This window comes from Hemitrygon akajei, chromosome 8 (genome assembly GCF_048418815.1).
Source record: "Hemitrygon akajei chromosome 8, sHemAka1.3, whole genome shotgun sequence".
Taxonomy (NCBI): domain Eukaryota; kingdom Metazoa; phylum Chordata; class Chondrichthyes; order Myliobatiformes; family Dasyatidae; genus Hemitrygon; species Hemitrygon akajei.
In genome coordinates, this window is record NC_133131.1 from 177182229 (window position 1) to 177196093 (window position 13865).

General features: G+C 53.5%; 1 protein-coding gene across 2 annotated transcripts in view; it reads right to left on the reverse strand.

Annotated features, from left to right (window-relative positions):
- Positions 1–13865, reverse strand: part of LOC140732479 (tonsoku-like protein) — a 288594-nt gene that overhangs the window by 144613 nt on the left and 130116 nt on the right. For both annotated transcript variants that reach the window (XM_073055190.1, XM_073055192.1), the window contains exons 12-13: positions 5816–6537; positions 1–35 (exon numbers count right to left, since the gene is read on the reverse strand). The exon at positions 1–35 is cut by the window's left edge and continues 84 nt beyond it. In XM_073055190.1, coding sequence (XP_072911291.1) covers positions 1–35; positions 5816–6537 — 757 coding nt within the window. The remainder of the gene's footprint in view (positions 36–5815; positions 6538–13865) is intronic.

Genomic DNA, 13865 nt, shown 5'->3' on the forward strand with positions numbered 1-13865 from the left:
GGGCTGCAGAAACCACCCACGCCGCCAGCTCCCACCTGCGGAACACAAGACAACACATCACTGGTACTCACGTGAGCCAGGCACAGAGCTGTCCTGAGCTGGGACCTCCATCCCCATCTGGCAACGGAGAGGGTCTGGACTCAGACAGAGAGGCTGGGACTGTGTGGAGGGGGCTCGAAGGGACTGGCACAGTTAATAAACTGGTTTACAGTACCATGACTTCATTACCCCTCAAGGCATCGGAGTTCAGAATTCAGTCTCTGCGCTGTCTTTTACGAGCTTGTACATTCTCCCTGTGAACTGCGTGTGTTTCCTCCCACAGTCCAAAGACGTCATGTTCAGCAAGTTAATTGGTCATTGTACATTGCCCTGTGATTAGCAAAGTTTAAACAGGTGGGGGCTTGCTGGCTGGAGCAGTGTGTGGGTGGAAGTGTCTGTTCCAGCCTAAATCTCTAAACCCCTCCAGGGTACCGTCACCTTGTCGTAGTGGAGAGGCTTGTAAATGGTAGGGCATTGAAGAATGCAGTAGAACAGAGTGATCTCGGAATAATGGTGCATAGTTTCCTGAAGGTGGAATCTCATGTGGATAGGGTGGTGAAGAAAGCTTTTGGTATGCTGGCCTTTATAAATCAGAGCATTGAGTATAGGAGTTGGGATGTAATGTTAAAATTATACAAGGGATTGGTGTGGTAAACCATGTATACCTGTCTGGACACGCCCCCCTGCTGACTGCTCCTGTGGCTCCTCCCACAGACCCCTGCTGACAGCTCCTGTGGCTCCTCCCACAGACCCCTGTATAAAGGTGATTGTGTCACTGCTCCTCCCACAGTCATCCAGCATGGACGTGCTCCATTTTACTGCTTATAAAAGCCTTTCAGTATTACTCTACTTCCAGTCTTTTGGAGTTATTGATAGTGCATCAATTAGTAAGGCCAAATTTGGAATATTGTGTACAGTTCTGGTCACCGAATTATAGGAAAGATGTCAACAAAATAGAGAGAGTACAGAGAAGATTTACTAGAATGTTACCTGGGTTTCAGCACCTAAGTTACAGAAAAAGGTTGAACAAGTTAGGTCTTTATTCTTTGGAGCGTAGAAGGTTGAGGGGGGACTTGATAGAGGTATTTAAAATTATGAGGGGGATAGATAGAGTTGATGTGGATAGGCTTTTTCCACTGAGAGTAGGGGAGATTCAAGCAAGAAGGCATGAGTTGAGAGGGAGCAGAAGTTTAGGTGTAACATGAGGGGGAATTTCTTTACTCAGAGAGTGGTAGCTGTGTGGAATGAGCTTCCAGTAGAAGTGGTAGAGGCAGGTTCGGTATTGTCATTTAAGGTCAAATTGGATAGGTATATGGACAGGAGAGGAATGGAGGGTTATGGGCTGAGTGCGGGTCAGTGGGACTAGGTGAGAGTAAGCGTTCAGCACGGACTAGAAGGGCCGAGATGGCCTGTTTCTGTGCTGTAATTGTTATATGGTTATGTACCTGTCCAGGAGTCTCTTAAAAGACCCTATCATATCCACCTCCACCACCGTTGCCGGCAGCCCATTCCACACACTCACCACTCTCTGTGTAAAAAACTTACGCCTGACATCCCCTCTGTACCTACTCCCCAGCACCTTAAACCCGTGCCCTCTCATGTCAGTGCTTCTTCTCTCTGAAAGTGGCCTTATCATGCAGAAGTGATAGTAGAGTGATGTGGAGGATAAATGTGTGGCTGAGGGATTGGAGCAGGGGGCAGGGATTCAGATTTCTGGATCATTGGGACCTCTTTTGGGGCAAGTGAGGCCTGTACATAAAGGACAGGTTGCACTTGAATTTGAGGGGGACTAATACCCTGGCAGGGAGGTTTGCTCAGGCTACTGGGGAGAGTTTAAACTAGAATTGCTGGGGGGTGGGAACCAAACTGAAGAGATGAAGAAAGGGGCAGTTGATCACTAATAGAGAAAACTTGGAGACAGTGTGAGAGGGAGGATAGGCAGGTGATAAGAGAGGGTTGCGCTCACACCGATGGTTTGAGTTGTGTCTATTTTAATGCAAGAAGTGTCATGAACAAAGTGGATGAACTCGAGCATGGATCAGTACTTGGAGCTATGATGTGGTGGCCATTACAGAGACTTGGATGGCTCAGGGGCAGAAATGGTTACTTCAGGTACTGGGTTTTAGATGTTTCAGAAAGGACAGGGAGGGAGGCAAAAGAGGTGGGGGTATGGCACTGTTGATCAGAGATAGTGTCACAGCTGCAGAAAAGGAGGAAGTCATGGAGGGATTGTCTACGGAGTCTCTGTGGGTGGAAGTTGGGAACAGGAAGGGGTCAATAATTCTACTGGGTGTTTTTTATAGATCACCTTATACAAACAGGGACATTGAGGAGCAGATAGGGAGACAGATTCTGGAAAGGTGTAATAATAACAGGGTTGTCATGATGGGAGATTTTAATTTCCCCAATATAGATTGGCATCTCCCTAGAGCAAGGGGTTTAGATGGGGTGGAGTTTGTTAAGTGTGTTCAGGAAGGTTTCCTGACACAATATGTTGATAAGCCTACAAGAGGAGAGACTGTACTTGATCTAGTATTGGGAAATGAACCTGGTCAGGTGTCAGATCTCTCAGTGGGAGAGCATTTTGGAGATAGTGATCACAATTCTATCTCCTTTACAGTAGCATTGGAGAGGGATAGGAACAGACAAGTTAGGGAAACATTTAATTGGAGGAAGGGGAAATATGAATCTATCAGGCAGGAACTTGGAAGCATAAACTGGGAACAGATGTTCTCAGGGAAATGCACAGAAGAAATGTGGCAAATGTTCTGGGGATATTTGTGTGGAGTTGTGCATAGATACATTCTAATGAGGCAGGGAAGTTATGGTAGGGTACAGGAACTGTGGTGTACAAAGGCTGTTGAAAATCTAGTCAAGAAGAAAAGAAAAGTTTATGGAAAGTTCAAAAAACTAGGTAATGACAGAGATCTAGAAAATTATAAAGCTAGCAGGAAGGACCTTAAGAATAAAATTTGGAGAGCCAGAAGGGGCCATGAGAAGACCTTGGCGAGCAGGATTAAGGAAAACCCCAAGGCATTCTACAAGAATGTGAAGAGCAAGAGGATAAGACGTGAGAGAACAGGACCAATCAAATGTGACAGTCAAAAAGTGTGTATGGAACCAGAGGAGATAACAGAGGTACTCAATGAATACTTCAATATTCACTATGGAAAAGGATCTTGGTGATTGTAGTGATGACTTGCAGCAGACTGAAAAGCTTCAGCATATAGACATTAAGAAAGAGGATGTGCTGGTGCTTTTCGAAAACATCAAATTGGACAAGTCCACGGGACTGGATGAGATGTATCCCAGTGTAACGTGGGAAGTGAGGGATGAAATTGCTAAGCCTCTGGCAATGATCTTTGCATCATCAATGGGGATGAGAGAGGTTCCGGAGGATTGGAGGGTTGCAGATGTTTTTCCTTTATTCAAGAAAGGGAGTAGAGATAGCCCAGGAAATTATAGATCAGTGAGTCTTACCTCAGTGGTTGGTAAGTTGATAGAGAAGATCCTGACAGGCAGGATTTATGAACATTTGGAGAGGTATAATATGATTAGGAATAGTCAGCATGGCTTTGTCAACGGCAGGCCGTGCTTTAAGAGCCTGATTGAAAGTAAGGAGGCATGCGATCCAAGAGGACGTTGCTTTGTGGATCCAGAACTGGCTTGCCCACAGGAGGCAAAGTGGTTGTAGATGGGTCATATTCTGCATGGAGGCTGGTGACCAGTAGTGTGCCTCAGGGATCTGTTCTGGGACCCTTACTCTTTGTGATTTTTATAAATGACCTGGATGAGGAAGTGGAGGGATGGGTTAGTAAATTTGCTGATGACACAAAGGTTGTGGGTGCTGTGGATAGTGTCAGAGGTTACAGCAGGATAATGATAGGATGCAAAACTGGGCTGAGAAGTGGCAGATGGAGTTCAACCCAGATAAGTGTGAGGTGGTTCATTTTGGTAGGTCAAATATGATGGAAGAATGTAGTATTAATGGTAATACTCTGGGCAGTGTGGAGGATCAGAGGGATCTTGGGGTCTGGTTGACTCTGTGGTTATGAAGGCATACGGTGTATTGGCCTTCATCAATTGTGGGGTTGAATTTAGGAGCCGAGAGGTAATGTTGCAGCTATATAGGACCCCAGTCAGGCCCCACTTGGAGTACTGTGCTCAGTTCTGGTTGCCTCACTACAGGAAGGATGTGGAAGCCATAGAAAGGGTGCAGAGGAGATTTACAAGGATGTTGCCTGGATTGGGGAGCATGCCTTATGAGAATAGGTTGAGTAAACTCAGCCTTTTCTCCTTTGAGCAGCGGAGGATGAGAGGTGACCCTGATAGAGGTGTATAAGATGATGAGAGGCTTTGATTGTGTGGATAATCAGAGGCTTTTTCCCAGTGCTGAAATGGCTGGCACAAGAGGACACAGGTTTAAGATGCTTGTAAGTAGGTACAGAGGAGATGTCGGGTAAGTTTTTTATGCAGAGAGTGGGGAGTGCGTGGAATGGGCTGCTGGTAATGGTGGTGGAGGCAGATATGATAGGGTCTTTTAAGAGGTTCCTGGATAGGTACATGGAGCTTAGAAAAATAGAGGGCTATGGGTAAGCCTAGGTAGTTCTAAGGTAAGGACATGTTTGGCACAGTTTTGTGGGCTGAAGGGCCTGTATTGTGCTGTAGGCTTTCTATGTTTCTAAGTGGAGGCCAGGGACCAACATGTTGGAATGGGAGTAGGGATTGGAATTAAAATGGTTGGCCACTGAGAAGTTGCACTTTTGACAGGCTAAGGAGAGGTGCTGTTTATTATTGACATATTTTGATAATAAATTTATTTTGAGTCGACAGCTACTTAAATGAGTACATCAGCACCATCAAAGACTCTTATCAGCAGGATTGTGCAGAAGTGAATAGCACAGAGAGCAGCACCGGAGCAAATATCAATTCCCACCAGGGTCTGTACGGGTTTCCTCTGGTGCTCTGACGACCCCCCATAGTCGACATAAATACCAGTTACTTGGTAAATTGATCACATGAATGCTATTGGGTGGCACGAGGTTGTTGGGCTGGAAGGGTCGTGCTGTATCCCTAAATTAAAGATATAATCCATGTGTTGCCAAAATGGAAACCATGAAGAACAGGAATCTCAGTCCGCATTCAAGTGAAGGGTGGTGGTGTTCAAATTGGGAGAGGCTCATCGATACAAGATATCGAGATATAACCTCTGTAAAGGACGCCAAGAGGCAGTGCTGGTCTGAAATCGAACCCCAGACCAGCCATCAGCTCTGTCAGGGTTTACAGACTATACAAAGTAGGGCAGCACTGCCGACAACACGATGAACTGTGTGCCTCTCCTCCATGGAGTCTGTCTCACCTCTCACTGTCTCAGTAAAGAGCCGACATAAACAAACACCCCACCTGCTGTGCATTGAATATTTCAGTAATATTGCAAGTATTTTGTTTGATGAAGCATTCTTTGTTGTGTACATAATTCCTTATGGGTTATATGTAAAAGTATGTGAATGGCATACGTCATCACGTCACCGTGTCACGTGCACAACTCACAACAGCTCCCATGTTTTTCTTTCGATTAGTTTCTGGAGGTACAAAAAATAGCCCCACCCACCCCCAGACATTCTTTCCTCTCGGGCAGACGTTGTAAGGGACTGAACGCACATTCCATCAAGGTTCACAGACAGCTTCTATCTTACTGTTATAATAGAAGAGTACAGAAAGTTCCCTTTGACCAGGGCTGAGTGGCAGTTGGTCATGCAGAGAGGAGAGGACTCACCTGTGTGTGGAGGGACACTGGGGTCCCGCGGCTATTGTCCGGGATCTCGCCTGTTCCAGTCTTCCTGCTGTTCTGGGAGTTGGCGTCCAGTGGACAGAAGGTTCCTCGCTCTCCCTGTCCTTCTTTGCTATGTTCCGCCTCCAGCCATTCATCATCTGGGGTTGCCTCAGGGTTCCGCCCCTGCCCCTCCAGGGTTCCACTGTGGTTCTGCTGCCCCCGGTCTGGGGTTGTGTTAGGATTCTGCCATCGCCCCTCTGGGGTTGAGTCAGGGTTCAGCTGTGGCCTCTTTGGGGTTCCGCTGGGGTCCCGCTGCCGCTCCACTGGTTCTGTACGAATGACCTTCGGTTTCCGTAGCAACGATGAATCCATGGGTCCTCGCCTGGCCTTCCCCCTCCTCCCCAAAGGGACCGCCCTGCTCTTGGCCAGGCTGGAATCCTGAGCTGCCTTCGATCTCCGAGTCTGGATACCCTGCATCTGCCACGAGGGGCCGGGCTCAGGGCTTTCATCTTCTTCCTCGTCCGAGTTGCAGGGCCGGGATACTCGGCAGGATCGGCGAACGGCAAAGCTGCGTCTCCCCCGGCGGGCCACGTTCCGGGAGCCCGAGCCGCTTGGCCCCGAGGGCGGGTGCTGGGACAGGGGCGACGCAGTGGGAGAAGCGGCATCCTGGGAAGTAGGTGAGTAAACAGATCTTACATCGGAAATGTGGATCCTAAGGTCAGACTCTGCGGGAGAAAGCAGACAGTCAGGATGAGCAGCCGGACACAGGAGGCTGGCATTGCGGGGTTAAAGCCATGGTGGAGCAAATGGGTGTAAATACATGGCCTCACCCAGGAATTGGACTGCTAGGACTTCTGCTGAGAGAACTATCAGCTGGTTCCCAAGCTTGAATTTTGGGAGTGGGATCTGCTTTCTGCACCAAGTCTTTTAGGGGTGTACTGAGAAGCGATGTGCTGTGGGAGGGGCAGTATGGAGGCATTCTGCACCGAGGGAGGGGCAGTACTGAGGGAGGATTGTGCTGGGATGGGGGTGGTATGGAGGGAGATCAGTGCTGGGATGGGGGTGATATGGGGGGAGATCAGTGCTGGGATGGGGGTGATATGGGGGAGATCAGTGCTGGGATGGGGGTGGTATGGAGGGAGATCAGTGCTGGGATGGGGGTGGTATGGAGGGAGATCTGTGCTGGTTTGGGGGTGGTATGGAGGGAGATCAGTACTGGGATGGGGGTGGTATGGAGGGAGATCAGTACTGGGATGGGGGTGGTATGGAGGGAGATCAGTACTGGGATGGGGGTGGTATGGAGGGAGATCAGTGCTGGGATGGGGGTGGTAAGGAGGGAGATCAGTACTGGGATGGGGGTGGTATGGAGGGAGATCTGTGCTGGGATGGGGGTGGTAAGGAGGGAGATAAGTGCTGGGATGGGGGTGGTAAGGAGGGAGAACAGTGCTGGGATGGGGGTGGTATGGAGGGAGAATTGAGCTGGGATGGGGGTGATATGGAGGGAGATCAGTGCTGAGATGGGGGTGGTTTGGAGGGAGATCAGTGCTGGGATGAGGGTGATATGGGGGGAGATCAGTGCTGGGATGAGGGTGATATGGGGGGAGATCAGTGCTGGGATGGGGGTGGTATGGAGGGAGATCAGTGCTGGGATGGGGGTGTTATGGAGGGAGATCAGAGCTGGGATGGGGGTGGTTTGGAGGGAGATCAGTGCTGGGATGAGGGTGGGATGAGGGTGATATGGGGGGAGATCAGTGCTGGGATGGGAGTGATATGGGGGAGATCAGTGCTGGGATGGGGGTGATATGGGGGGAGATCAGTGCTGGGATGAGGGTGATATGGGGGAGATCAGTGCTGGGATGCGGGTGGTATGGAGGGAGATCAGTGCTGGGATGGGGGTGTTATGGAGGGAGATCAGTGCTGGGATGGGGGTGGTTTGGAGGGAGATCAGTGCTGGGATGAGGGTGATATGGGGGGAGATCAGTGCTGGGATGGGGGTGATATGGGGGAGATCAGTGCTGGGATGGGGGTGATATGGGGGAGATCAGTGCTGGGATGGGGGTGATATGGAGGGAGATCAGTGCTGGGATGGGGGTGGTATGGAGGGAGATCAGTGCTGGGATGGGGGTGGTAAGGAAGGAGATCAGTGCTGGGATGGGGGTGATATGGAGGGAGATCAGTGCTGGGATGGGGGTGATATGGAGGGAGATCAGTGCTGAGATGAGGGTGATATGGAGGGAGATCAGTGCTGGGATGGGGGTGGTATGGAGGAAGATCAGTGCTGGGATGGGGGTGGTAAGGAGGGAGATCAGTGCTGGGATGGGGGTGATATGGAGGGAGATCAGTGCTGGGATGAGGGTGATATGGGGGAGATCAGTGCTGGGATGGGGGTGGTATGGGGGGAGATCAGTGCTGGGATGGGGGTGATATGGAGGGAGATCAGTGCTGGGATGGGGGTGATATGGAGGGAGATCAGTGCTGAGATGAGGGTGATATGGAGGGAGATCAGTGCTGGGATGGGGGTGGTATGGAGGAAGATCAGTGCTGGGATGGGGGTGGTAAGGAGGGAGATCAGTGCTGGGATGGGGGTGATATGGAGGGAGATCAGTGCTGGGATGAGGGTGATATGGAGGGAGATCAGTGCTGGGATGGGGGTGGTAAGGAGGGAGATCAGTGCTGGGATGGGGGTGGTAAGGAGGGAGATCAGTGCTGTGATGGGGGTGGTAAGGAGGGAGATCAGTGCTGGGATGGGGGTGGTAAGGAGGAAGATCAGTGCTGGGATGGGGGTGGTAAGGAGGGAGATCAGTGCTGGGATGGGGGTGGTAAGGAGGGAGATCAGTGCTGGGATGGGGGTGGTTTGGAGGGAGAATTGAGCTGGGATGGGGGTGGCAAGGAGGGAGATCAGTGCTGGGATGGGGGTGGTATGGAGGGAGATCAGTGCTGGGATGGGGGTGGTATGGAGGGAGATCAGTGCTGGGATGGGGGTGGTAAGGAGGGAGATCAGTGCTGGGATGGGGGTGGTATGGAGGGAGATCAGTGCTGGGATGGGGGTGATATGGAGGGAGATCAGTGCTGGGATGGGGGTGGTATGGAGGAAGATCAGTGCTGGGATGGGGGTGGTAAGGAGGGAGATCAGTGCTGGGATGGGGGTGATATGGAGGGAGATCAGTGCTGGGATGGGGGTGGTAAGGAGGGAGATCAGTGTTGGGATGGGGGTGGTATGGAGGGAGATCAGTGCTGGGATGGGGGTGGTATGGAGGGAGATCAGTGCTGGGATGGGGGTGGTATGGAGGGAGATCAGTGCTGGGATGGGGGTGGTTTGGAGGGAGAATTGAGCTGGGATGGGGATGGCAAGGAGGAAGATCAGTGCTGGGATGGGGGTGGTAAGGAGGGATATCGGTGCTGGGATGGGGGTGGTAAGGAGGGAGATCAGTGCTGTGATGGGGGTGGTAAGGAGGGAGATCAGTGCTGGGATGGGGGTGGTTTGGAGGGAGAATTGAGCTGGGATGGGGGTGGTAAGGAGGGAGATCAGTGCTGGGATGGGGGTGATATGGGGGGAGATCAGTGCTGGGATGGGGGTGATATGGGGGAGATCAGTGCTGGGATGGGGGTGGTATGGAGGGAGATCAGTGCTGGGATGGGGGTGGTATGGAGGGAGATCTGTGCTGGGATGGGGGTGGTATGGAGGGAGATCAGTACTGGGATGGGGGTGGTATGGAGGGAGATCAGTACTGGGATGGGGGTGGTATGGAGGGAGATCAGTACTGGGATGGGGGTGGTATGGAGGGAGATCAGTGCTGGGATGGGGGTGGTAAGGAGGGAGATCAGTACTGGGATGGGGGTGGTATGGAGGGAGATCTGTGCTGGGATGGGGGTGGTAAGGAGGGAGATCAGTGCTGGGATGGGGGTGGTAAGGAGGGAGATCAGTGCTGGGATGGGGGTGGTATGGAGGGAGAATTGAGCTGGGATGGGGGTGATATGGAGGGAGATCAGTGCTGGGATGGGGGTGGTTTGGAGGGAGATCAGTGCTGGGATGAGGGTGATATGGGGGGAGATCAGTGCTGGGATGAGGGTGATATGGGGGGAGATCAGTGCTGGGATGGGGGTGGAATGGAGGGAGATCAGTGCTGGGATGGGGGTGTTATGGAGGGAGATCAGAGCAGGGATGGGGGTGGTTTGGAGGGAGATCAGTGCTGGGATGAGTGTGGGATGAGGGTGTAATGGGGGGAGATCAGTGCTGGGATGGGGGTGATATGGGGGAGATCAGTGCTGGGATGGGGGTGATATGGGGGGAGATCAGTGCTGGGATGGGGGTGGTATGGAGGAAGATCAGTGCTGGGACTGGTAAGGAGGGAGATCAGTGCTGGGATGGGGGTGGTAAGGAGGAAGATCAGTGCTGGGATGGGGGTGTTATGGAGGGAGATCAGTGCTGGGATGGGGGTGATATGGAGGGAGATCAGTGCTGGGATGGGGGTGGTAAGGAGGGAGATCAGTGCTGGGATGGGGGTGGTAAGGAGGGAGATCAGTGCTGTGATGGGGGTGGTAAGGAGGGAGATCAGTGCTGGGATGGGGGTGGTAAGGAGGAAGATCAGTGCTGGGATGGGGGTGGTAAGGAGGGAGATCAGTGCTGGGATGGGGGTGGTAAGGAGGGAGATCAGTGCTGGGATGGGGGTGGTTTGGAGGGATATCGGTGCTGGGATGGGGGTGGTAAGGAGGGAGATCAGTGCTGGGATGGGGGTGGTAAGGAGGGAGATCAGTGCTGGGATGGGGGTGGTTTGGAGGGAGAATTGAGCTGGGATGGGGGTGGCAAGGAGGGAGATCAGTGCTGGGATGGGGGTGGTATGGAGGGAGATCAGTGCTGGGATGGGGGTGGTATGGAGGGAGATCAGTGCTGGGATGGGGGTGGTAAGGAGGGAGATCAGTGCTGGGATGGGGGTGGTATGGAGGGAGATCAGTGCTGGGATGGGGGTGATATGGAGGGAGATCAGTGCTGGGATGGGGGTGGTATGGAGGAAGATCAGTGCTGGGATGGGGGTGGTAAGGAGGGAGATCAGTGCTGGGATGGGGGTGATATGGAGGGAGATCAGTGCTGGGATGGGGGTGGTAAGGAGGGAGATCAGTGCTGGGATGGGGGTGGTATGGAGGGAGATCAGTGCTGGGATGGGGGTGGTATGGAGGGAGATCAGTGCTGGGATGGGGGTGGTATGGAGGGAGATCAGTGCTGGGATGGGGGTGGTATGGAGGGAGATCAGTGCTGGGATGGGGGTGGTATGGAGGGAGATCTGTGCTGGGATGGGGGTGGTAAGGAGGGAGATCAGTGCTGGGATGGGGGTGGTTTGGAGGGAGAATTGAGCTGGGATGGGGATGGCAAGGAGGAAGATCAGTGCTGGGATGGGGGTGGTAAGGAGGGATATCGGTGCTGGGATGGGGGTGGTAAGGAGGGAGATCAGTGCTGGGATGGGGGTGGTAAGGAGGGAGATCAGTGCTGGGATGGGGGTGGTTTGGAGGGAGAATTGAGCTGGGATGTGGGTGGTAAGGAGGGAGATCAGTGCTGGGATGGGGGTGATATGGGGGGAGATCAGTGCTGGGATGGGGGTGATATGGGGGAGATCAGTGCTGGGATGGGGGTGGTATGGAGGGAGATCAGTGCTGGGATGGGGGTGGTATGGAGGGAGATCTGTGCTGGGATGGGGGTGGTATGGAGGGAGATCAGTACTGGGATGGGGGTGGTATGGAGGGAGATCAGTACTGGGATGGGGGTGGTATGGAGGGAGATCAGTACTGGGATGGGGGTGGTATGGAGGGAGATCAGTGCTGGGATGGGGGTGGTAAGGAGGGAGATCAGTACTGGGATGGGGGTGGTATGGAGGGAGATCTGTGCTGGGATGGGGGTGGTAAGGAGGGAGATCAGTGCTGGGATGGGGGTGGTAAGGAGGGATATCAGTGCTGGGATGGGGGTGGTATGGAGGGAGAATTGAGCTGGGATGGGGGTGATATGGAGGGAGATCAGTGCTGGGATGGGGGGTGGTTTGGAGGGAGATCAGTGCTGGGATGAGGGTGATATGGGGGGAGATCAGTGCTGGGATGAGGGTGATATGGGGGGAGATCAGTGCTGGGATGGGGGTGGTATGGAGGGAGATCAGTGCTGGGATGGGGGTGTTATGGAGGGAGATCAGAGCTGGGATGGGGGTGGTTTGGAGGGAGATCAGTGCTGGGATGAGGGTGGGATGAGGGTGATATGGGGGGAGATCAGTGCTGGGATGGGGGTGATATGGGGGAGATCAGTGCTGGGATGGGGGTGATATGGGGGGAGATCAGTGCTGGGATGAGGGTGATATGGGGGAGATCAGTGCTGGGATGGGGGTGGTATGGAGGGAGATCAGGGCTGGGATGGGGGTGTTATGGAGGGAGATCAGTGCTGGGATGGGGGTGGTTTGGAGGGAGATCAGTGCTGGGATGAGGGTGATATGGGGGGAGATCAGTGCTGGGATGGGGGTGATATGGGGGAGATCAGTGCTGGGATGGGGGTGATATGGGGGAGATCAGTGCTGGGATGGGGGTGATATGGAGGGAGATCAGTGCTGGGATGGGGGTGGTATGGAGGGAGATCAGTGCTGGGATGGGGGTGGTAAGGAAGGAGATCAGTGCTGGGATGGGGGTGATATGGAGGGAGATCAGTGCTGGGATGGGGGTGATATGGAGGGAGATCAGTGCTGAGATGAGGGTGATATGGAGGGAGATCAGTGCTGGGATGGGGGTGGTATGGAGGAAGATCAGTGCTGGGATGGGGGTGGTAAGGAGGGAGATCAGTGCTGGGATGGGGGTGATATGGAGGGAGATCAGTGCTGGGATGAGGGTGATATGGGGGAGATCAGTGCTGGGATGGGGGTGGTATGGGGGGAGATCAGTGCTGGGATGGGGTTGATATGGAGGGAGATCAGTGCTGGGATGGGGGTGATATGGAGGGAGATCAGTGCTGAGATGAGGGTGATATGGAGGGAGATCAGTGCTGGGATGGGGGTGGTATGGAGGAAGATCAGTGCTGGGATGGGGGTGGTAAGGAGGGAGATCAGTGCTGGGATGGGGGTGGTAAGGAGGGAGATCAGTGCTGGGATGAGGGTGATATGGAGGGAGATCAGTGCTGGGATGGGGGTGGTATGGAGGAAGATCAGTGCTGGGACTGGTAAGGAGGGAGATCAGTGCTGGGATGGGGGTGGTAAGGAGGAAGATCAGTGCTGGGATGGGGGTGATATGGAGGGAGATCAGTGCTGGGATGGGGGTGGTATGGAGGGAGATCAGTGCTGGGATGGGGGTGGTAAGGAGGGAGATCAGTGCTGGGATGGGGGTGGTAAGGAGGGAGATCAGTGCTGGGATGGGGGTGGTAAGGAGGAAGATCAGTGCTGGGATGGGGGTGGTAAGGAGGGAGATCAGTGCTGGGATGGGGGTGGTAAGGAGGGAGATCAGTGCTGGGATGGGGGTGGTTTGGAGGGATATCGGTGCTGGGATGGGGGTGATATGGGGGAGATCAGTGCTGGGATGGGGGTGATATGGAGGGAGATCAGTGCTGGGATGGGGGTGATATGGGGGAGATCAGTGCTGGGATGGGGATGATATGGAGGGAGATCAGTGCTGGGATGGGGGTGATATGGAGGGAGATCAGTGCTGGGATGGGGGTGGCAAGGAGGGAGATCAGTGCTGGGATGGGGGTGGTATGGAGGGAGATCAGTGCTGGGATGGGGGTGGTAAGGAGGGAGATCAGTGCTGGGATGGGGGTGGTATGGAGGGAGATCAGTGCTGGGATGGGGGTGGTAAGGAGGGAGATCAGTGCTGGGATGGGGGTGGTAAGGAGGGAGATCAGTGCTGGGATGGGGGTGGTATGGAGGGAGATCAGTGCTGGGATGGGGGTGGTATGGAGGGAGATCAGTGCTGGGATGGGGGTGGTAAGGAGGGAGATCAGTGCTGGGATGGGGGTGGTTTGGAGGGAGAATTGAGCTGGGATGGGGGTGGCAAGGAGGGAGATCAGTGCTGGGATGGGGGTGGTATGGAGGGAGATCAG